Source organism: Spinacia oleracea, chromosome 2 (assembly GCF_020520425.1).
Source record: "Spinacia oleracea cultivar Varoflay chromosome 2, BTI_SOV_V1, whole genome shotgun sequence".
Lineage (NCBI taxonomy): Eukaryota > Viridiplantae > Streptophyta > Magnoliopsida > Caryophyllales > Amaranthaceae > Spinacia > Spinacia oleracea.
In genome coordinates this window covers 99,115,041-99,140,169 of record NC_079488.1, presented here as the reverse complement: position 1 = coordinate 99,140,169, position 25,129 = coordinate 99,115,041, and the positions used below count along the sequence as shown (strand labels likewise).

Sequence of the window (25,129 nt, the reverse complement as noted above, 5' to 3'; positions counted from 1 at the left end):
TCCGTTGTTGCATAATGTCAGACATTCCTTTATTCTGCAAGTTCGTAATCATGGTCGGTGAGTCTGTAAATATGGAAATTGAGTTAATAAGTCGGGCCACAGCCCACACCATTTCATATAAGCATGTCAATGCATCAACATGTGCGCTAGATTTAGCCATTCTCCACGAGCTTCCATCTCTGGAACCTTAACATCAACTTGTCGTTGTTGAAAGGGGTCAGCCTATTCCAACTAGATAGTTTTTATTCGTCCAAGCAGGATCTATCTGAAGTTGAAAAGAGCTAGTTACCCATAAGAATCGTGGAGGATATGGTGTCCCGATATGGTTAAGGAGGTTGAATCCTTATACTTAACTTTAGTAAAAGTCTGGTAATGCTGCATGATTTCTTGAACATTAATCCCAATCATGTGACGAATTTTCAAAAGGGGAATTTGAAGTGGTGTGTTGAAGAAGCTCCTTTTAATCTGATTTATAGAAGTGAATAGTATCATTTAAGGTTTTTTTTTTTGCATGTTGAGTGACACAACTAAGGCCTATATTAGTAGGCTTGTTGGGAAAAAGGGTGATGTGATTGTTTTGTTGACTTAACTCACTCCCCCCTGGACCGTTTTTTTTTTGTTTTGTTTATGTAATTTAATTTAAATGACTTTCATATAAATTATTTAAAAATAAAGATGATTTAATCATGTATGAAATGCCAAAATCATTTATTTTTTGTGGTTAACTTTCTTAATGTTATTGTAAAGTTATTTTCCTTGATATTCGCGAAAGATTCTTTCATCATTACCTTTTATTTTTGTTTTGCTTTATTTTTGGTTTTTTAAGAATATGAAGTGGCATGGCATGTTAAATAAAATGTAGTTCAAGTTTTTCTGAAAACTTAATTTTATCTTGAAAACAACTAAAGTGAGGCATTATTTTGGCGATTATTTTGTGCTTCATAATTCACAATCATCCAAAGTAAAGCAGAAACTTGAAACACAAAAAATGCACTGGTCTCCGTTAGGTAATGTTTATTTTCCAATGAAAATCCTATTAAAATGAAATTTAAACAAAATCCTAATTACCCTAGTAAACCCTAATCTGATAAGTAGTTCGCTTTTTGACTTTCATCCAAGTGAATGGAATAATATATTTTGAGTTTATAAGCATAAATATATGATAGTTGTTCGTTAATATAATCTCAAGAATGAAAAGTTATTCGTGTACCTATTATTTTAAAAAATGAATGATTGAGGTTAGATTTCATCATGGAAACTTGGTAAAGAATCAATGTCCTTTTTTTATTTTTTTTATTATTTTTTTAATGCTTTTTAATGTGTTTTAATATTTGTACATTTTTTAGTAAATCCACGTTTTTGAGTACCCAATAAAGCCAAAAAATGGATTGCATTATTGGACTACAAAAAAATTGTAAGTGCTGTGAAAAATTGATTTCATTCAAAAACTAATAATATATTGCATGCCTGTAAATGCAGTATGTATATGAATTCAAACAATTTCCGTTTTATTTCTAAACTCAAACAATTTCCTTTTTTTTAATTAAATCATCATATGTAGTACATCTTGACAAATGAAACGTGAATGGTACATATGATCGTAGTCTAGTACATTTTATTGCCCATTACTCTCCCAAATCCTAAGCGAAATTATCAGGAAAAAAAAAGATAATAAGAATGTCATCTTGTACATTTTTATTTCAGTTATACGGGCCTTTTTAATTTGATCTTTCAGGCATTTGTTGTTATCTTCAAGTACCCGATTTTTTTCTTCGAGTACTAGGTTGTCCCTAGCGATCAAGTTTCTTTCAAAAGATGATCTTGCACATGACATACAACCATCACAAATGACACTTTTTACGTGCGCACAAAATCCAACTACTACGTCGTAGTAACACCATTTTCTGTTATGGCAAAATTACATGACCTAATTCTAAAGATGAAGAAAACAAAACATATAATGACCTGGACATTATATGCGTAACCGAATTAAAACTTTTGGACATAAATAGACGTGTTGTTATGTTCCGAGTACATGCAACACCCAAAGCGGGGCAGACCTTCCTTCCATAAGACATCATAAAATTAGTAGCCGAATCACGATCACTTGGAAACACATCCACCACATTATTAACAAGTACAACAACGTTGTACGTAACGACAATTGAATGCAAACCATATCCAATTGCACGTAAGAGTTCATTCCTAGATTCCACTCCATCAGCGCTGTTGTCAAAGTGGCTTGTGAATATATTTGCTATAGAATCAATCACAATTAACCTAATATGACGACATGTGTTGTGTGATTGTTTTATAAGCTTGACAACCCAGTCAAGAAAATCCGGTAGCTCAAAAGGTGATCGAACCTGCTTCGTAGTTATGTGATCGCTTGGGTTGTGAGAGATTTGTTGTTGAGACTCTAAAATGAAAGGTATTAGACCAATTAACCGACGAATAGAAAATGGACCAATAGAGTGTATATAAATACACAAGGCAAATAACCCTCCCATCGACGGTGGTAATTTACATGATAAGCTTGCTTGAAGACAAAGTTTTGTTTTCCCGGTAGCATTTTCACCACAGACTTTTGTTACCTCACTAGTTTTTAACCCGCCTCTTAAAACATCGTCGATTGAATTGCACCTAGTAGCTATTTTTTTACTATGTAATAATGAAGTTTATGTTCTCTGGGACCTTTTCTAGGATAGGAAAATAAATGACCTTAGTAGTGTGGTATTACCAACATCAACTCCTTTATTTATATTACACCATGTAGGGGGGGATACAATGTCAAACTATTGGTTTTCAAGGTTGTTTTGAAATTAGAGAATTGCATGCTATATGGACTTAGAGTGCAGCGCAGAATACATATCAAATTTGTTTTTGACATTTATACACATATGATATGAACATAATAAATTATAGAATATCAGTGTTACATTAATGTAACCAATTACATTACGTATGTGAATTTTTTTTATCCCAAAACTAGGTGTGATTGTTTTCAGTATTTAGATTATAACATATATTTGTATAAATATTCAACTTAATTTATTGTGTATACTAAATCCTCACTTAACCTTAAAATATAATTATTGCCGAAATCCACCACTGGCTTTGGCCTCAAGTCACAATGGTTAATACACGAAAATGGAGCAATGCATGTCCCTGGGGTCCGTGGTTCAAGTTCGGCTACAAGCAAGTCACTCCCTTTTCTAATCTTTTTTTTTTGTCCACAATAGTTGAAACATTATATATTTTTTTATAAAAAATTCGAGAATATAATAAATTCACAAATTTAAATAACTTTAAAATTAGGACAACATAAAATTATGACTACGAAAAAACAATCATTCCATTCAAGCAGATCTCGATCACAAAATTAATAATTTGTTACTAATATTACACATAATACAATCCATAAAAATTCTAAAAAAATTCAGGTACATCAAATCATCCCACCCTGTCTTGTACGCCACTCAAACGTTTCATAATCAAATGCTTGAGATATATCTTCAGACAAATTAACGTGAGAACTTTCCGGAATGTCTTCCAATATCGTACCATTGTATGACAAATCCAAGTGTGGGTCGTTCACATTATTTGCGTTCTCTTGTCTAAAACGATAAGTCGGAATGTGACCAAACGTTGACCTAACGAGTTCCTACAATGAACAGAAATTTTTTATTAATCAAATAATAATGAATAACTTCATTACTAGTTCACGAAGACACGTTAATAATTTCATACCTCATTGGATGCAATTTCCGCTAGTGTTAAGGATTTCTTATTCTTCGAAGAACCACCTTTATCATAAATTGATACTCGTGACGTCTTTGCCCTACCCGCATAACGCTTATCGATAAGGGTTTTTATCACATCATCTCCAACGGGTTCAACATCCCTCGTAAGAGCACGTTCATTGTATTCTCTTGGTCGTAGCCTACGACGGCCAAAAACATTGCGCGCATCGGGATCCCACCAATTAATAGATGTATCACCTTGGTCACCCGTTTTTCGTATATTGACCGCATCCTCCATTTTAAGTCTAACGGTGTTAGTTGCTTCCGTGTAAAGATTGTATGCAACCTCATTATTCATAGCTAATGATTTTAGGTAATTATGTCTTTGTGAAAGTTCTTTAGCCTTTGCAAGACGTGTAGATTCTTCGGGATCATAGTATGAAACTCTAATGTTTTCATATGCCCTAACTTCCTTCTTCCAATTATTGAGAATATATTTTTCAGGTATGAATTGAAAATCCTCAACATCCATGGCCTTCATTATGTGTCTACACAATATGCCTCTAAACTCAAACATCTGACAAGAACAACTTAATTCACCCTTCACCTTATCTACTTTAACGTTGTAGCTTTTGTACCTTCTCCTCCAATGTGGGGAAGTTAGTTTCTCATGTGCCCTATAGAACACAACTGACCCAAGTGAAGACGTTTTTGACACATTGGTGTGGGTTAAACCTTTACGCTAAAAAACAACCTCCTCAAACATCTCATTGGTGTACACCTTATGGAAAACATATTCAGCTAAGACACTCTTGTCAACATCAAGCTGAGGAGGCTTGTCTTTGGTATCAAAGTTATCTTCCTTTTCTTCCTCAACCTTAATTTTCATGCAGAACTCATAATTTTTAATAAACATAAGTAAACCACATTCTAAGTCTACGTGAAGTTTGAAATATCTATTCATACCTTCACTTCTTTGTGTAAATGACATTCCAAGCCCAAAAAGTGCCTCTATTATACGCAGGAGCCCATTGCCGTCGGTTATCAAATTCTTCCTTCATCCAACCAGTTTCCCTAAGACTGTGTTTGTCCATAATAAGACACCAAGCTTCATCGAACTCATCAGGGTCAAGCATATCATGAACAAATATTCTTATAAGTACATCAATGGCCTTCCAATCACCACGTTTGCCAAGATTCTGAGATGCATTTTGAAGCATGTGCCCCAGACACAGCCTATGGGGGACACCAGGAAAAACTATGGAGATTGCTTTACATATTGCCTTATCTTGATCTGTTAGAATGCCGGAGGGAGGCTTGCCCATGCACTTTAACCATTCCTCAAAAACCCAAACAAACGTCTTGTGTTCTTCATGAGAAATTAGCGCTGATGCAAACACAACTGACTTGCCATGGTTGTTGACACCAACAAAAGGTGCAAAAGGCATACGATACCTAATAGATGAGACAAACCGTTAAACATTAACAATTGAAAGTAATATATTTATGAGACAAACATATTAAGTTACTCTAGCAACATGATACACTCATATTTTATATAGTTTTTACCCCCGTCCCGTATGCACTTTTCATCTCATTTGAGCTCTTCGGAGCCTATTTTAGTGCTAATGTGTGTGGTGTAGTGTCTGTTAGTTGCAGTGCTGTTTTTGATGATAATTGATCTTTGGAGGCCTGTTTCTTATCACTCTTGGATGACTACACGGATCCCGGAGCATTGCGGGATGATCTAGCTAGCTTCAAAGGGGCCACGAGCGTCAAACTTGGCCCAAAGGAGTTGGGCCTAGGCCTCAAGTTCAAACTCAAGGCAATTGCGTCAAACTGAGCTCGAAACCTGTGGCCCCGGTTTTCGGAAACCGGTAGGTTTTGAGAATTGAAGGAAATCTATCTTAAGTGCGAAACCGACAGGTTTGGAGAAACCTGTGGCCCCGGTTTTCGCTACCTGCTACTTTTGAGACACCTGACTGGGCCGAAAACCAGCCGGTTTCTGGAAACCGGGGTGCCCGGTTTCGGCCCCTTTGCGTCTTCTTTTGCTTAGTTACTCCGTAGGATTAAGGGGAGGCTTATATATATATATTTAGTGTTTTTTTTAGTACTCTCTTCTCTCCGAATTTCGTATTATTATTCCTTAGTTTAAAACTTGAATTTTTATTTTCCAATTACTCAACTTTTATTAATTTAAAGCTTCAATCTTTCAGCTAATTCTTCGTTCTTCGTTTAGGTATTACTTTATTTCTGATTCTATTATTCAATTTCAATCATGATTTTATTTAATATGTTTATTTGGTTTAATTTAAATATGTGTGAGTAGTTGATTTTCTAGGGTTTTGGGAATCCATGAACGAATGTGAAAGGATGATTAATTGTTGTTGATTGTTGGTTTAGCGGTTAATTCCTATTGATTGCCCTTATCTACTTTGCAATTAGATTTGCGCAGGTTTGATTGTATTAGTTTCGCAATATCAAATTAAGATTCGAGAGATGCAATTTGATGTTTAGGCTTGTTTCAATAGGTAGAATTGGGATTAATACGTAGCGAGAGCCCGTTAATTCTAAGTCTATGATTAGTATCGATTCGAGAGAGCATGCTAGTCTAATTAACTGTTTTATTGATTATTATCGATTGTTGTCATCCTGGAATGTTGTTCATCGGTGAACCTATGCCCTAGACCTTTTAATATCTGATTTTTCCCTACTTTATTATCGTCCTAGTTTCATTATACAAATCAACCTATATTCTTGTTTCCCAATAGTCTAGAATTGCCGATTAATAGTAGAAAGAACATTGTTTCCCTGTGGATACGATCCTTGCTTCCCTTGCTATATTTTTAGTTGGTGAACGTTAGGTTTATCTTTGACAGGAGTGCGATTTAGCCTGTCAAATTTTGGCGCCGTTGCCGGGGAAACGGTTTTATTTTCTGTTGTTGATTGCTTATCCTAGATTATTGTTTGTTACTACTCAAGGAACTCACGTTCCTTGAGACCGGATCTCACATTGTTTTGTAGTCTTTGTCTATGCCCAGGACCGTAGGTACTAGTAATCTTACTCCATTCGATCCTGAGCCCGAAAGAACCTTTCGTAGACGAAGAACTTTCATTGCACAGTGTGGGAATTACTCTGATTCTGATCATAATATTGGCGATCTTTTTCCTTCAGATACAGATTCAGTTTCAGAGATAGAGATGGGTGACGAAAATCTGATACCGCCACCTGCCCCACGGCTTACGCACTATTCTAAACCAAGTCTGTCCGTGCTACCAAAGGCGATCATGCCTTCTATTGCAGCTGAGACCTTCAAGATTGAGCCTGCATTGATTAACATGATCGAGAGACGCCAGTACGGTGGGGAACCAAGTGAAGATCCGAATCTTCACATTCAGTCCTTTATCCAATATTGCTCCACCATCAAGAAAAAGGGATTGACTCCGGAGCAGACTATGGAGATACTTTTCTCGTTCTCTTTGAGTGGGAAAGCTAAACTGTGGATTAATGGGTTGAATCGGGCGGCTTTGAAAATCAATAATTGGGAATCCTTGGCTCTTGCTTTTTATGTTAAATATTTTCCACCTGAGAAAACGGCTCGTCTGAGGGGTCAGATATTAGGTATCTCACAACAAGCGGATGAGAGTTTGTTCGAGGTTTGGGAGAGATTCAAGGATTTGCAAAGAGAATGCCCGCACCATGGTTTGGAAGATTGGTTCTTGATTCAGCAGTTTTATAATGGTCTGGGCAATGAGTCTAGATGTTTGTTGGATTCAGCTGCCAGTGGGAGGTTCATGCAACTTGAGGTGCCTAGAGCTATGGAGGTGATTGAGGAGATATCCATTCACAATGCCCAGTATGGAAATCCTAGAGGTCTATCTAACAGGGGTGGTAAGCATGATTTAAATTCTATTGAACAATTAACTGCCCAATTGACTGCTTTACATTATAAGTTCGATAATAAGCAAGCGGCCAATGCTCAATCTGCCCAACCTGTTAGTGTAGCTGCTATGAGTGCCCAACCTACTACTATTTGTGAAAGTTGTGGAATGTCTGGTCATTATGCACAGGAATGTAGAAGCTCTATTGAACAATGTAATGCTTTTCAATCCTACAAACAAAACAACCCATTCTCCAACTCTTACAATGAGGGCTACAAAAATAACCCTCTGCTTTCCTACAGGAGCAACAACATCCAAAACCCTCACCAAGTTCAACATCCACCACCACCACAACCATATCAACCCCCACACCAACAATCTTACCAACCCCGAAACAACTACAACCAACAGTCTAGTGGGCCACCTGGGTTCTCTAGACAACCCACATCACCCCCACAACCACAACCTCAAGCCACACAGCCTGACCCTATGCTAGCAGAGATGAGAAACATGATGCTACAAATGCAAAAATCTCTAAGTGAAAAGGATGCAAAAATCGATGCTCTTACTGCTCATAACAAGATCTTTGATACACAGTTGGCACAGATGGCTACTACTATTGCAGGGAGGCCACCAGGCCAACTTCCTTCACACCCCGAAAATAGGGAGTCTGCTAATGCAATTACATTGAGGAGTGGTAGGGATTATGATGGTCCTTCTATGCCGGTTGAGGTTGATTCCGGGGTTGTCTGCTAGTGATCTGGTCAGTGAGGAAATCCCGAAGATAGTTATGGGTGAAAAGGAACCAGCTGAAAAGATAGTCAATGAGAATGAGGCTACAACTGCGGTTAAGAAGGGGGCGGATATACAAGTACCACCTATTGCACTCCCCTTCCCAAACCGACAACTCAAGAATAAGCTAGACAAGCAGTTTGGCAGATTCTTGGAAGTGGTCAAAAATTTGCAGGTAACGGTTCCTTTTACTGAATTAATTTTACAAGTTCCTGCTTATGCTAAATTCATGAAGGATATTTTGACCAGAAAACGTGCTTTTTGTGAGGTAGAGACTGTAGCTTTCACTGAGGAATGTAGTGCTTATTTGCAAAACAAGTCTCCACCTAAACTTAAGGACCCCGGGAGTTTTTCCATCCCATGTAACATTGGCACCGTATTTATTGATAAAGCTTTATGTGATCTAGGTGCTAGTGTGTCTGTCATGCCTTTGTCTGTCTGTACTAAACTGAATATGGGTGAGCTTAAGGTTACCAATATCACTCTACAAATGGCCGACCAGTCTGTCAAATACCCCTTAGGTGTTTTAGAGGACGTCCCTGTTAGAGTAGGTAAATTCTATATACCTGTGGACTTTGTAGTATTAGACATGCAGGAGGATTCTCAAATTCCCATAATCTTAGGTAGACCCTTCCTTCATACGGCGGGGGCGGTAATTGATGTTAAAAGTGGGAAATTGACATTGCCTGTTGGGGATGATAAGGTGACTTTTAATCTGAATAGTGCCTTAAAAAGTCCCATGCTAGAGGAGGAACAATGCTATCGCATAGATGTAGTCGATTTTATTACTCGTGATAACGTCTCCCAAGTTCTCGAAAGAGACCCTTTGGAGGCAGTGCTTTGTTGTGAGTCTTCTGCAGGTGATAGCAGTTCTTGGAGTGCTGAAGTGGATGCTCTGGAGTTGGCTCTTAATGGTGGAGAATCTGAGCCGGAGAGCACCAAATTGAAGAGGTTAGTTCGGCAGGTTGATTCTGTTAAAGAGTTAAAGAAACCCGAACTTAAGCCTCTTCCTGCTAACCTTAAGTATGCGTTTTTAGATAATGAACAACTTTGCCCTGTGATCGTCAGTACTGCACTTGATGCAGGCCAGTTATCCCAACTTCTTATTGTGTTGAAAAGGCACAAAAAGGCCATTGGGTACAGTATTGATGATTTAAAGGGTATTAGCCCTGACTTTTCTATGCATAGGATACATCTAGATGAAAATCATAAACCATGCATTCAACCCCAGCGTCGTTTGAACCCTGTCATGCAAGATGTTGTAAAAGCTGAAGTTATGAAATTTCTTGATGCGGGTATAGTGTATGCTATGTCTGATTCTAAGTGGGTGAGTCCCGTTCAGGTAGTGCCTAAGAAAGGGGGGACAACTGTGGTGAGAAATGAAAAAAATGAGTTGATACCAACTAGGGTAGTCACAGGTTGGCGCATGTGCATTGATTATAGGCGTCTTAATGTTGCTACTAAAAAGGACCATTTTCCCCTTCCCTTCATTGATAAAATGTTAGAAAGGCTAGCCTGTCACAAGTTTTTCTGCTATCTGGATGGTTATTCTGGTTTCTTTCAAATTCCCATACATCCAGACGACCAGGAAAAGACCACCTTCACCTGCCCCTATGGTACCTTTGCATATCGTAGGATGCCTTTTGGTCTGTGTAATGCACCTGCTACTTTCCAACGTTGCATGGTGAGTATCTTTTCTGATTTTATTGAGTCCATCATTGAAGTGTTTATGGATGATTTTAGCGTCTATGGTACTTCTTTTGATTCTTGCTTGCTAAATCTGACTAAAGTTTTGAAAAGATGTGAAGAGTGCAATTTAGTCTTGAACTGGGAAAAGTGTCATTTCATGGTTACTGAAGGGGTGGTTTTGGGACATTTGATATCTGATAAGGGCATTCAGGTGGATCGAGCTAAGGTCCAAGTGATTGAACAATTACCCCCTCCAGTTAATGTGAAGGGTGTTAGGAGTTTTCTTGGTCATGCGGGGTTTTATCGCCGCTTTATCAAGGATTTCTCTAAAATTGTTAAACCACTTACCCAGCTCCTTCTCAAGGATGCCCCGTTTGTGTTTACTGATGCTTGTCTTGAAGCCTTTGACAGGATTAAACAGGCACTGATTTCGGCTCCCATCATCCGTTCTCCCGAATGGGATATTCCGTTTGAGATAATGTGTGATGCAAGTGATTATGCAGTTGGGGCAGTGCTGGGTCAGAGAAAGGAGAAGGTTTTACATGCCATCTATTATGCAAGTAAGACCTTGGATGAAGCTCAAGTTAATTATGCAACTACTGAGAAGGAGCTTCTAGCTATAGTCTATGCCTTGGATAAATTCCGCACCTATCTGATTGGATCCAAGGTGATAGTCTATACTGACCATGCGGCCCTTAAGTATCTGCTCTCTAAGAAGGAAGCCAAGCCTAGGCTTATTCGATGGATACTACTGCTACAGGAGTTCGATCTAGAGATCCGCGACAAGAAAGGGGCTGAGAATGTGGTTGCAGATCACTTGTCTAGATTGAGGTATGACGATGGTAAGGGATCTACACCGATTGATGATTCATTTCCGGATGATCATTTACTTGCACTTGCCAGTCAGTCACCATGGTTCGCAGATTTTGCTAACTACATTGTAGGTAGAATTCTTCCGGCTGATCTTTCATATCAACAGAAGAAGAAATTCCTACATGATGTCCGGTTCTACTTTTGGGACGACCCTTATTTGTTTCGTGAGACTGCTGAAGGGTTATACAAGCGTTGTATTCCAGAATGGGAAGTTCAAGGTGTTATTAGTAGGTGTCATTCTTCACCTTATGGTGGTCACCATGGACCGTCTAAAACAAACGCTAAGCTGTCACAATGTGGTTTTTACTGGCCTACTATGTTCAAGGATGCACAGGCTTTTATTATGGCTTGTGATGCGTGCCAGAGGGCCGGCACTATTTCGAGGAGGTATGAGATGCCACAGAACGGGATCCTTGAGGTTGAGATTTTCGATGTGTGGGGAATTGATTATATGGGACCATTCCCATCGTCCAAGGGTAACTTGTATATCCTTGTTGCTGTAGATTATGTGTCAAAGTGGGTGGAAGCCGTTGCCTCACCTACTAACGATGCTAAGACAGTCATCTCCCTGTTCAAGAAGATCATTTTTCCTAGATTTGGGGTTCCGCGCGCTTTGATCAGTGATGGAGGGTCACACTTCCATGAGAAGCATCTGGATGCGCTCCTGCGCAAGTATGGAGTTTATCACCGCACTGGACTAGCCTACCACCCTCAGACGAGTGGTCAAGTTGAGGTCTCCAACCGAGAGATCAAATCTATCCTTGAGAAAGTGGTGGCAAAGTCTAGGAAGGATTAGAGCGATAAGCTAGATGATACTCTATGGGCATACAGAACCGCCTTTAAGACACCTATTGGTACCTCCCCGTATCGGTTGGTGTATGGCAAGGCGTGTCACTTACCAGTAGAAATGGAGTACAAGGCTTATTGGGCAATCAAACAGCTCAACATGGATGCAAAGCTAGCCGGTGAGAAGCGGTTACTTCAATTAGGTGAGCTCGATGAATTCCGACTACAAGCCTATGATAGTGCCCGGATTTACAAGGAAAAGACCAAGAAGTGGCACGACAATCACATTTTGCATAAAGAGTTCGCGGTGGGCGACAAGGTTCTACTTTTTAACTCTAGGCTTAAGTTATTTCCTGGAAAACTTAGGTCTAGGTGGTCTGGGCCGTTCACTGTGACTATGGTAAGCAAGTTTGGGTCTGTTGAAGTAGAGAATGAGAATGGTGAACGATTCAAGGTCAACGGGCAACGTCTGAAGTTGTACCATGATGGGGCTACTGTAGGAGTGGTTGAGGTCCATCACCTCAATCCCTCCGCCTCATAAACTGCATATTCAAGGTGACAAGGTCGAGCGGGACCTAGAAATAAACCAGCGCTTTGCGGGAGGCAACCCGTATTTTATCGCTTTAAGTAGTATAAGTTTGATTTTTTTTTTCTTGTGTTTTTAGTTTCGATTCTATAGCTTTAGAGAGGTGAGGAGAGTGGAATTTTACCACTTGGTCGTTTGTGTAATGTGCAGATTTTTATACCAAGTGTGAGAAATTTGAAGGATGATGGGCGTTTTAGAAGGCGAGGAAAACCGGCCGGTTCGTGGAAACCTGCCGGTTACGAACTTAGCATCATATTCATGCCTTAGAAATTTTTTGAGTTGCTTGGTCGTAAGGGGAAATTTTTAGCGAAAACCGGCCGGTTTCATCAAAACCTGTCGGTTCCGTATGCAACCAAGAAATCAGCGTCCGAGGAAAATGTTGAAGGAAAGTAAAGAGAAATTCGCGAAAACCGGGGAGGCAAGTTTCCGCAAACCGGCCGGTTTCGCATGGAACAAGAAAAATTGCAAGTACCGAAAACCGGCAGGTTTGTGAGAACCTGGGCGCCCGGTTTTCGGAAACATGGGTAAGCCAAAGCAGAGAAATTGCGAAAACCTGGGGGGCAGGTTTAGGGAAACCGGCCGGTTTCGCGCATGTCAGGGAGTTTGCAATTTCGCGAAAACCGGCAGGTTTTGGGAAACCGGCCGGTTTTCGGGAAAATTTCCGAAACAGAATAGCAGCAGCAGCAGTTTCCCACGGGTCTCACTTTCTCAATTCATCTTCTTCCTCAAATTTTTCCCCAAAACTCCATTAAACCTCAAAACCCTAACTCTTCAAATCCTCATACCACCTCCATTACTCCACCAAATTACAAGTTTCTTACATCAAAATCATCCCCATCCTTCCCTCTTTCATCTCTTAGTATCAATTCCTTGTTTTTCATTCAGATTCTTGAAAGAGGAATTCCACCCAAAAAGCTTGAAAATACATCAATGGCACCAACTAAGAGGTCAAGGGCAGAGGCAAGTACGAGTAGGGTACCTTCACCACCTCCCGAAGTGCAGCTTGAGCAAGACACAACTTACCCGGATGTGGTGTTCGAGTCCTACGATCAACAACGCCGGTTTAAGCTACTCAAAGGTAAACCCATCCATCCCACTCGTTGGTTACATAAGGAAAGTCTGAACAAGTTAGGGATTGATAAAGAATTGAAAAAAATGTTTCAACATGCTGGCATAGGTAGAATGTATGATATTTGTGGTCGAAAAACCTATGCACGTCTCACCCTTGAATGTTTGAGTAGTTTAAATGACGAAAAAGGGTGTGGTAGTGAAATTACGCATGTTTCTTTCCGAATGTTCAATCAGAATTACCGCATGTCTATGAGAGATTTTGCCCGAGTGTATGGTATGAATGTAGGTGGACCTAAGGAACCCCACGCTCCCTACAATGTTTTGGAATTGTGGACCGCTTTAACAGGGGAGATAAAAGAGGATGTGCAACATCTCCATGCCACTTCCTTTCAACACCCCTTGCTTAGGGTAGGCCAACGGTTTTTCGGGTTGACTTTCTTTGGGAGATTTGAGCCTAATAATGTCCGGAGTGCTGAGTTGATGATTTTGGGAAGTTGGGTGTATAGGGGAGCCAATTCTTACAAGATCAATGTAGCCCACCACATGGCTCTACATTTTCAGGCTCTCGGGAAGCAGTCATCCACCCGTCCCATTGTGTTAGGAGGCATGATCACACACCTAGCTATGAGTGTGGCAAATTTTGTTCATCCAGAGACTGGGCATGTTGAGGGTGGTAATGCCATGACACTTCTCTACATGGAGAGGCAAGGGTGGATTAGGCCCTTAAACCATAGTCTAGTGCCTGGAGAGATTCAATGGATGTTTAATGGGAGGCCTCTTTTCACACTACCTAATACTGCTCTCACAGCTTTTATCCCTGATCAGGCTAGCTATCTTTATGATATCCCTGCTGAGCAGGTTCCTGTTCAGCAACCTATACATGAGCAGGCCTATTTCAGAGATGCAGCACGGGCTGCAGGCCAGCCTGGTGAGCCCGGCCCCCTAGACCCAGAGATCATATATGCTAGATTCCGGCAACTCGAGGTTAACCAAGAGGCTCTCACCTCCCATTTCAATCAATTTCAGAGTCAATTATGGGGCCGATTTGACCGGCTTGAGAGTCACTTCGAGAGGCGGTTTGATCATTTTGAGAGCAACCTGGCGAGTCGATTTGCCCATGATGGTGGGCAAGGGAGTTCCGGTGCGGGTCCGAGTGGTGGACAGGTGGGAGGCGATGATAATGGTGATGATGATGATATTGGTGATGATTCCGTACCCCTTTGAGCCAATGAGGACATTGTCCGATTTAGCTTGGGGGGTATTTGCTTCTTGTACATATTGGTATGTCTTTCCATTCCTCTTTTCTATTATTGTGTGTGTGTTTGCTTGCTTCTTTAGGATAGTTTATGCTTTGATAATTTTTGCTTTAACAAAAAAAATTAAAAATTCAAAAATACGTGTTGATCAATGAGATTTAGACAATTAATTCCCTGTGCCCCTTTGGTTCGAAATTGTATTTTGATGATTCAAGCTTATAAGACAGGTGAGCATATTGGATTGACTGTTTGATGTATGAACTACAGTTGTATTGACTCTTGTCAAAGGTCAACTTTGTCCCACTTTTCATATGTATAATGCTGGATTGTGGTTAGCTGTGAGGTCTTGAGCCTTGATTTTTTCAGAGTGCTTAATTCCTGGTGTTGCATTGATCTGAGTTTTTGGTTTTCGACTATTAGTATGCTTAACACACTTGCACTTTGCGCATGATGAAAGGCCATTCTTTAGGAAGCTTTCAGACGATCTTAGATACATCTGTTCCTGCTTTTTCTTTCCCATGTTTAGCCTTGACCGTTTTCTTCATTTAACTCCACAAAATAGCCCTTATTAACCCCGTTGGTTACTTATCCCGAGTCTAGCTTGGGGGAGCTATCACTTATTAGTATTGGCTTATTTTGTTGAGATGGTTGGCTTTGAAGGCCTATGTTACTCAAGGTGGTGTTTCCATGTACTTGGAAAGTTAGCAAAGAAAGAGGTGTATTCATTAGTTGGCACCTAAAAGTTTGTGGTTACGGGTATTATAGTTTGTACATATCTAGTTGTTTATTTTCGTCGTTATATATAAAAAAAAGAAAAAAAAAGAAAAAAAAAGAAAAAAAAAAGAAAAAAAAAAAAGAAAAGAACAAAAATATGTCATTCATTTTATAGTATTAGAAAAGCAAGGAAAAGGATAGAAGTTGGTTCATACTATGAAATATATTGGATACTTCCTCCCTTATGGTAATGTTTTGGTTATTGATGAGTTAATTTTTGGAGATGATTTCTTTGGTATCATTGGTTGTTTTTGCTCCCCAAGTTAGACTTTATTACTCACATATCCAGAATATTCCCTACCCCTTGTTTATACCCGGCCAACGTTACAAGCCTATATAAAGACCTTTTTGATCATCGTGCAATGTGTGTATAACAATAGGTTGAAAATAGTCGTTTATCAAGGGCCAAAGAGCATATGCGCATTTCGAGTCGACTCCGGTGTAGGTTGAGTGTTTAGGAGAACCTTCAAACACACTAGTGTTGTGAGTTGGGAGGGGCAACTACTCATTCGGTAGTATGCATGCTCATAATGGGAAGGTGAGTGAACGGGCCACAATTGGCTCGCTTAGCCCGCCACATAACGAGAGGAGTGATTCACTTGGTGAGGCCCAATCTTGATTTTATACGTATGTCTTGTGAGCCTTGCTTGAGCTTTGTATCGGTTTGATGTGTGACTGTGGGGATTAGAGATTTCGGTCATGATAATTGCTTGCCTTGATTTGACTCTTGTTTTATCACCAACCTTTTTGCATAGATTTTGGGGTGAGTTAATCGTTTATGTCTCATTGATGCTTTTTGCTTAGGGACAAGCAAAGGTTTTAGCTTGGGGGAGTTTGATACACTCATATTTTATATAGTTTTTACCCCCGTCCCGTATGCACTTTTCATCTCATTTGAGCTCTTCGGAGCCTATTTTAGTGCTAATGTGTGTGGTGTAGTGTCTGTTAGTTGCAGTGCTGTTTTTGATGATAATTGATCTTTGGAGGCCTGTTTCTTATCACTCTTGGATGACTACACGGATCCCGGAGCATTGCGGGATGATCTAGCTAGCTTCAAAGGGGCCACGAGCGTCAAACTTGGCCCAAAGGAGTTGGGCCTAGGCCTCAAGTTCAAACTCAAGGCAATTGCGTCAAACTGAGCTCAAATCCTGTGGCCCCGGTTTTCGGAAACCGACAGGTTTTGAGAATTGAAGGAAATCTATCTTAAGTGCGAAACCGGCAGGTTTGGAGAAACCTGTGGCCCCGGTTTTCGCTACCTGCTACTTTTGAGACACCTGACTGGGCCGAAAACCGGCCGGTTTCTGGAAACCGGGGTGCCCGGTTTTCGGCCCCTTTGCGTCTTCTTTTGCTTAGTTACTCCGTAGGATTAAGGGGAGGCTTATATATATATATTTAGTGTTTTTTTAGTACTCTCTTCTCTCCGAATTTCGTATTATTATTCCTTAGTTTAAAACTTGAATTTTTATTTTCCAATTACTCAACTTTTATTAATTTAAAGCTTCAATCTTTCAGCTAATTCTTCGTTCTTCGTTTAGGTATTACTTTATTTCTGATTCTATTATTCAATTTCAATCATGATTTTATTTAATATGTTTATTTGGTTTAATTTAAATATGTGTGAGTAGTTGATTTTCTAGGGTTTTGGGAATCCATGAACGAATGTGAAAGGATGATTAATTGTTGTTGATTGTTGGTTTAGCTGTTAATTCCTATTGATTGCCCTTATCTACTTTGCAATTAGATTTGCGCAGGTTTGATTGTATTAGTTTCGCAATATCAAATTAAGATTCGAGAGATGCAATTTGATGTTTAGGCTTGTTTCAATAGGTAGAATTGGGATTAATACGTAGCGAGAGCCCGTTAATTCTAAGTCTATGATTAGTATTGATTCGAGAGAGCATGCTAGTCTAATTAACTGTTTTATTGATTATTATCGATTGTTGTCATCCTGGAATGTTGTTCATCGGTGAACCTATGCCCTAGACCTTTTAATATCTGATTTTTCCCTACTTTATTATCGTCCTAGTTTCATTATACAAATCAACCTATATTCTTGTTTCCCAATAGTCTAGAATTGCCGATTAATAGTAGAAAGAACATTGTTTCCCTGTGGATACGATCCTTGCTTCCCTTGCTATATTTTTAGTTGGTGAACGTTAGGTTTATCTTTGATAGGAGTGCGATTTAGCCTGTCACAACATAACGATTATACCCATGATTCTATTATCACATGTAAAAATACCGCAAAATCAAAGTTTATTATCAAACATACCTATTGCTAGAGAAGGTTGTGTCAAAAGTAACCACGTCTCCAAAATATTTGCAGCTGCCTCTACTACGCGCGTCCGACCAAAATGCATTTTTAAAAAGCCATCTTCATTTTGTTGTATTGAACTGTAGAAGTCCCCATTCAGTTCCCGTTGTTTCTTGAAATATTCTTCTAGAGCTGTGGCATCACCCTCCTTAAATTTAGGGATACGACGCTCCAGGTCAATAGCATTCCTCAAGTCCCTTTTGTTAAATGTAATATTATCGAAACCACCCTTTTCAATTAATTGAGTATTGAAGTTTCGACTAATACTAACCCCCCTCTGTCATTGATCATAGCTCTCTCAAAAGTAGTTTTATCTATGCTTCTATAATTAACCATCATTCGACTGCATTCAGGACTAAGAGGATGATTGTGTTTCAAATCACAACTTACTATCGTAAATTGACCCTTTTTCAATGACCCGTACACAAACATTTTACAACCCGTGACATTAGACCCGACACTAGCTTTCGCACCACCCTTCTTACACTTTAATCTTATGCGTTACATCATATGTGGCTTCGCCTCTAGTTCACCAATACCTTTTTTTGTTTACACCTTTATCCTTATAATCCTTCCTAAGAGTATCACTTTTAACAACACAACTCAAAGCCTTCCTTAAATGCATAACGATGACAAAACTCTGAAAACTCTAGTCCTGAATCAAATGTCATACCTTCAGCAGGGGTGGTAGGGGATATCACTTGTAAGTCACTATCTTCCACTCCTTCAGAAGAAGTAACATTAAGGTCGATTGAAACCATAATTATGCGAAAAACATGATTGCTTTACTATTAATATTTTCTATACAGCATAATATACTATTAATTATTAAAGCACATACATAATTTATTGGTTTATATAAAGGATTTTTTGATATTTACCACCTTATAAGTTTCATGTTTTTGTATTTACCACCTTATAAGTTGAAATTTTACATTTACCACTTATAATTTATCAAACGTTTTGTATTTACCACCACTTAACGGAATTCATCCATTTTTCCATCCATTTGGGTCCCACCCAACTAAATACGTTGATTTCCCTCCTTTTTCATCCTCCCCTTCCACGATTAATTCTTCCCTCCTCTTTCAATTAGGTTATCTATTATACTGCAGTTTCTGCTATGTTTCTCTCTCCTCCATATTTACAGTCCCCCTCTCTTCCTTTCACTGCTATAATGGTAAAGTAGAGGTGCACCACTAATTTTACAACATCTCAGCATCTTCCATCGCAATCATTGAAGGGGAACAAGGTTCATTATTTAATCGACAATCAGGTACAATTTGGTTGAGCAACAATAGTTAATTCCTTAATTATGCCTTTGTTGCGTTCCATGTAATAAGAAAATGCATTGTTGGATTAATTAATTAACTGTGTTAAACCTAGGTTCTTTTAACAGATTAATTTATTGACATTGGTTCAATTAAATATAGTATAGGGTTCATTATCAGATTAAATTCAGTTGTAATTGTTAATTAATTGATTCTGTAAGTTGACAAAATTGAGGTTGGTCCCATTTTTTGGTTGTTTCTAGTTCTTTTAAAAATAAAAAGCTCCTGCTTTGTTGGAAAAAAATAGTTCCTATTTTGTTGGGGAAAAAATTGTTCTTGATTTGTTGGGAAATAGGTGTTCCTGGTTTGTTTGGAAAAAAAATTGTTCCTACTTTATTGGAAAAAAATTGTTCCTGTTTTGATGGGAAAAAATTGAAATTTGTTCCCGGTTTGTGTAATTGCAGTATAGCGCATAAAGGTGATGACTATGAGTCCCCTATTTCAAAGAATGTAGAGTTTTATTCACCTATTAGAGAAGAAAGAAAAGAAACTGAGTTAGTAGAGATAACAAGTACCCCAAAAAGAAAGCATGTGGCTAGAAAGAGCGGGGGCGTAAAAGGGAAGGAGGTTAGGGGCAAGAAGAATGTTAAGGTGCAGAAGAATATTAAGCGTAAGAAACTATTGTTCCAGGATGATGTGGGTGAATTTGGTTCTTCAAGCTCCGAGTACAGTGACTTGGATGTTGAATGGGTTCATGGTGAAGAAGAGCTGAACTTGAATTATGATGATGACGATCAGTTTTTTTTACAGACTAATGGGAAAAAAACAAGTGCAGCTAATATCCTAAAGGAGGTTCAAGTTAGTTTTGGTGACGGAGAGCAAGCTAATACAAGTGAATCACCAAACTCTAACACTGAAACTGTTCTAGATTTTGCTGAAAAGGATATCACACTTCCGGATGTTGTTGAAGAAGTAGAGGGGGACTCGGATGAGCTTAGAAGTGTGCATGGATCTGATGATGAGATGGATGATTACCCTACGTTCAACCCGGAAATTGAGTTCAAGAAAGCTGTGCAATTGAAGTTAGGCTTGAAATTCAACTCGGTCAAAGATTTGAGGAAAGCAATAAGAAACCATGCTATAGAGAACAGGTACGATTATTACTTTCTGCATAATGAAGGTAATAGGATTACTACTCAGTGTAAGAATAGATGCGAATGTCCATGGAATTATTCTAAAAGCCGAAAACCTAAATGTAATTGTAAATCAAAGTGTGGATATAAAGTGCATGCTAGGAATTTGGTAAGGACTGATTTTTGGCAGATTAGAGCTTGTACACTGTTGCACTCTTGTGTTAGAACAACTATGAATAGCAAGCTTAGTGCTGAGTATCTAGCGGAAATATACTTAGAGGAGTGGAGGAGTGAGCCAAACTGGAAGTTGCGATCTTTTATGAGAAAGGTATTGCTAGATATAGGATCCAACATTACTTATCCGTTAGCTTGGTTAGCTAGGGCTAGGGTCAAGCTGATAATTTACGAGTCTGCATCAGAACAATATGCTAGGGTCTGGGATTATGGCAACGCGATTATGAAGTATAATACAGGTAGTACTTGTATTGTGGCTGTGGATGGGTTGGATCGACCAGAACCACCTTTGTTTATGAGGATGTATGTATGCCTTGATGCATTAAAAAGGGGATTCAAACAAGGTTGTCGGCCCTTGATTGGAGTGGATGGATGCCACTTGAAGGGTTCTTATCCAGGGCAGATTCTAGTGGCAGGGTGAAAAGATGGAAATAATAACATATTTCCATTTGCTTGGGCAACTGTTGAAGTTGAAAATACGGAAACATGGTGTTGGTTTTTGGGGTTGGTTATGAAAGACTTGGAAGGTGATGAAGGAGCTGGGTGGACATTCATGTCAGATAGGCAGAAGGTAATACCTTTGTGTTGTTCTTATATTTATGACTAATTTTTGTAAAGTAAAATACTGATTTTCGGTTATGTTTTCAGGGTCTTTTACATGCTTTTAATGTTGTTGTGCCAAAAGCTGAAACAAGGTATTGCACGAGACATATTTGGGCAAACTTCAAGCTTCAATTCTCGTGTACCTTATTCAAAGACCTATTCTGGAACGCAGCAAGGGCCACAACTAAGGTAAAATTTCACAATTCTCGTGTACTGGTATACTACTCTGCTGATATTCTTATTCTGCTGATCTGTTGTTGCTTTTATTCTGTTTTCTTTTGTTTTAGTTTTCAGTTGATTAGTTTTGTTAATCTGGTAAGTTATGTTTAATTTTTCAGTTCAGTTGTTTCAGATTAGTCCAGCTCACTTAATCTATATGCATGATCAGCTGACCTAAGTAACTTGGTGTAATATACTGATTTTTGAACTTCAACTTCTATGCCTAGTTTGATTTTGATGTTGCAATGGAGTCCATTCGGTTTTTGAGTGAGGAAGCATATGAATATCTTGATGACATACCAACCCAACATTGGTCAAGGCATTCATTTACAACAAACAGCAAGTCCAATATGCTTCTGAATAACCTATGTGAGACCTTTAATGCTGTAATTAGGGATGCTAGGGACAAGCCCATCCTCACCCAAATGGAATGGATGAGGAGGTATATGATGAAGAGAAACAACGAGAAATGGACTGCGGTACAGAAAATGGATGGGAAAATGATGCCTTATATTAAGAAAGTGTTTGATGGGATGGAGGTTACATCTAGGTCATGCATTGTGCAAGTATCTAGAGGAGATTCATATTAGGTGCAGTTAGGAGGAGATCAAGTTTTAGTGGATCTAGGGAAGAGGACATGCACATGTTACCATTGGGATTTAACTGGAATCCCTTGTGTGCATGCCTATGCTTGTTTGATGGACAAAAGAGCAGACCCTGCGGACTATGTAGATGCTGCATATAGTAGGGAAACTTATTTGCTAGCATATGAGCCTGTGATCAAACCTATGCCGGGTCCTAGATACTGGGAGAAGACCGACCTAAGGCGACCACTTCCACCTGCAATCAGAGTCATGCCCGGAAGACCTAAGTCACACAAGAGAAAAAAGGAGAAAGGTGAAGGCTAGGAAAAGCATCCAAAAAGACCCAAGAAGCAAAATGCATGTGGCAAGTGCGGGATATTAGGACATAACAAGAGATCGTGCAAGAATTATGTTACTGCACCTACTGTTATTCCCAAGGGAATAGGTGGCAGACCTCCATTGGATACTCCTTGGGTCAAGGATCAAAGAAAAAAGAAAGAGACTAGGGTACTGAGTAAGGTATGATTTCAGGACAAATTCACGATACCTTGCTTCTTTGTTTCTGTTTTTTTTTTTTTTTGGTATGTCTAACTTGCTTCCTTTTTTCTGTCTCTCCAACAGCTTGTTGGAGATGCCGCTGGTCCTTCCATCCAAACATGTAGCCAAGGTCCTCGATCAAATGCTTCTACTACTACAGCTCTTCCTGCTAAAAGACAGAAGCATAATCAAGCACAACATCAACCAATACAACAGCAGCAACAACCACTTAGGGAAAAACTCCCAACTAGGAAGACAAAGAATCTTAACTCCATGTAAACAAGTGTCATTTGAACTTATTTTGAACTATGGTGTATGACATCTACCTCACTATGTAAACAAGTGTCTTACGTGTACTTGTTCAAGCCTGAGCTGCTGTTGTTCAAGTGATCTGCTAGATCAGATCTGATGTTCCCTCACAGCTTAGTTGACTTTAGCTTTTGACAAGAGTTGATGTGTATGGATGCTTCTGCTTGTTGCTATTTGTTTCTTCCGTTTGTGCTTCTCGTTGTTGCTGCTTTTGAAGCTCTTGTTAGCTTATTAATATTGTTGCAACACATAAATTTGAACAATACACTTTTTTATTAAAGAAAAAAGGGTAAAAAAATACAGCAATAAATTGTACAGGATCACGTACATTCATATTTGGGAACACTTATTGTTGTTATTCTGTTTGCATCAGATTGCAGGATTGTTGTTGCCCGCATTTCGTTGATCTATTTGCATGCAACAATTCTGGCCAAAGTTGACCAAGCTTGACTTTGGCCAGCATTGTGTTCTTTGCCACAATTATCATGCCGGGAAGACATAATTACAACAACAACAACAACAGCACAACCCAACAACCACGCACAACACCACTGAGGTTTAACAACTACACACTATCAAATGTAATACACAACCGATAACAGAATAATTCATTTCATTGAAAAAGAAATATTCCACAATATTCAAAACCAAGAACTTGATTCATTTCATTCAATGTAATGCACAACCTTGCAATTCATAGATCATACATCAACCTAAAAAAGAACCATGACGATAACAACAACAACAACAACTAGTACCAAAACACAAAATATGCCAATAACCATCATGCCATCAGGTGTTGTCCCTTTCCCCTTCTTAATCTTGATCAATGCATTGCTTAAACTCTTGCACTTAACCCTCAGTTCCCCGTCAAACAGTTGAGTTCCATTTGCATTATAGCCAAGTCAATTTGCAGGAGCTTCTTATCCAACACTAGCTGATTTGTAACATCTCTTTGCCAGTCAGTGATGTCTTCATCCACCCAGTAAAATTTGTCAAAACCTCTTCTCATTCATACAACAGGAAAAGCTAGAAATGTATGCTCCAAAATTTCTCCGGTCCAAGAGGTAAGCTTTGCACACTTAAATCTTACTTTGTTATTAAGGTGACTTAACTTCGAGTATGGAGTCATTTTCCTAACAATCCAACAACAATTAACAATTTCGGTTAGTTTATCATATAGTAAATTGATGCTATCTACCAACAATTTTAACAATTAAGTGAAAATTTGAATACCCCTAATTCGATTTATGTATGAACCCTAAATTTTATAAGACACAAAATTGAGAACTATACCTACTTATTTAGACAGATTAACAATCTCAATTAGTTTATTATGGATTAACTTGATTATATCTACAAACAATTCCAACAAAAAAGTGAAAAAATAAAAATCCCCAATTTCCATATGAACCCTAGATTAAAAAGAAAGAAAAATTGAGAATTAGTACCTGTTAATTAGATAGATTGATGACGATGAATATATTAGCGCCATTCTCCTATAATGGAGAACAAAAACCCATTGTGTTAATTATTCTCCTTGAAACTTCTAACTTTTTTTTTCTTTGATATTGAACCAGAGAAACGTCTCAGGCATAGATGGAGGAGAGATCTCAAATTTGATCCTAATGTCGTGGAAACTGAAACGTGAGGAAATAGGATAAAAAGGAGGGAAATTAATTATTTAGTTGAGTGGGCCCAAGTGGATGGAAAAATGGATGAAATCTGTTAAATGGTGGTAAAGGTAAAACATTTGATAAATTATAGGTGGTAAATGTAAATTTTGAACTTATAAGGTGGTAAATACAAAAACATGAAACTTATAAGGTGGTAAATATTAAAAAATCCTTATATAAACAATGAAAGTATTATTGAATATTAACAGATACCAAATATATTATATAGTACTAATACATCATACAATGACGTTTGACCTATTAATTAGATGAATACATAACTGTTAAGCATAATTAATTACTCAAGAACACAGAACGAACATAGTAAACTCCGTCTAAAGCGTACACAAAATCTTTTTGGTCAAATAACCCAATATAATACATTAACACAATTATTATAAAACTTCATAGAAACTTAGCCTAATGTAGTGAAAAAAGAATAAGATGATTTGGTTGTTAACATTAGAAACTTAAATTTAGAAGGTGAAGTAAAGTAAACTATTTGAATTCGATTAGCATATACTCGTGTAAAATATTAACATGCAAGCAAAAACATTATTTATTCTGAAGAAAAAATTACCTTGAAAACTTCAGACTGTAGTTGTAACACCCTCAAAATTTGAACCTTTTATATAATCAAAAATCCTTTTTTTATTTCATAAATTCATCGTCCAAACCTTGGGAGTGTCACTGCTACATTAATTCTTCTTAGAAAATAAATGCAAAGCAACAAAACAATTTAAAACCATTAAAGTCAAAATTAACTAAGTGGCCTAAAAGGTGGCCCATAAAAATAA

The 25,129-nt window shown here is 38.5% G+C and overlaps 2 protein-coding genes, 1 long non-coding RNA gene and 1 other non-coding gene across 4 annotated transcripts; 1 reads left to right on the top strand and 3 right to left on the bottom strand.

The window, feature by feature from the left end:
• Window positions 1-3,374: 3,374 nt before the first annotated feature.
• On the bottom strand, window positions 3,375-5,787 carry LOC130467125 (uncharacterized). The gene is made up of 2 exons (XM_056835574.1): window positions 3,751-5,787; window positions 3,375-3,664 (listed from the first exon to the last, which is right to left on the bottom strand). Exons 1-2 carry the CDS (start codon window positions 4,318-4,320, stop codon window positions 3,449-3,451), a joined length of 786 nt encoding a protein of 261 aa, XP_056691552.1. The 5' UTR covers window positions 4,321-5,787; the 3' UTR covers window positions 3,375-3,448.
• A 1,556-nt stretch (window positions 5,788-7,343) lies between these two features.
• LOC130468217 (small nucleolar RNA R71) lies at window positions 7,344-7,450 on the bottom strand. Its single transcript, XR_008928636.1, has one exon. It is a non-coding gene; the product is annotated as a small nucleolar RNA R71 (small nucleolar RNA).
• An 8,532-nt stretch (window positions 7,451-15,982) lies between these two features.
• Window positions 15,983-22,849, top strand: LOC110803674 (uncharacterized). The gene is made up of 5 exons (XM_056836243.1): window positions 15,983-15,990; window positions 19,502-20,975; window positions 21,053-21,196; window positions 21,454-22,329; window positions 22,432-22,849. The coding sequence occupies exons 1-2, from the start codon at window positions 15,983-15,985 to the stop codon at window positions 20,823-20,825; spliced, it is 1,332 nt and encodes a 443-aa protein (XP_056692221.1). The 3' UTR covers window positions 20,826-20,975; window positions 21,053-21,196; window positions 21,454-22,329; window positions 22,432-22,849.
• A 403-nt stretch (window positions 22,850-23,252) lies between these two features.
• On the bottom strand, window positions 23,253-24,792 carry LOC110803663 (uncharacterized). Its single transcript, XR_002537525.2, has 2 exons — window positions 24,108-24,792; window positions 23,253-23,792 (listed from the first exon to the last, which is right to left on the bottom strand). It is a non-coding gene; the product is annotated as an uncharacterized lncRNA (long non-coding RNA).
• Window positions 24,793-25,129: the final 337 nt, after the last annotated feature.

Excerpts from the sequence above, each read along its gene's own strand:
- LOC130467125 (XM_056835574.1), bottom strand. The coding sequence starts at position 4,320 with ATGTTTGAGTTTAGAGGCATATTGTGTAGACACATAATGAAGGCCATG. Across the intron at positions 3,665-3,750 it reads CGGAAATTGCATCCAATGAG|GAACTCGTTAGGTCAACGTT; the intron begins GTATGAAATTAT and ends TGTTCATTGTAG.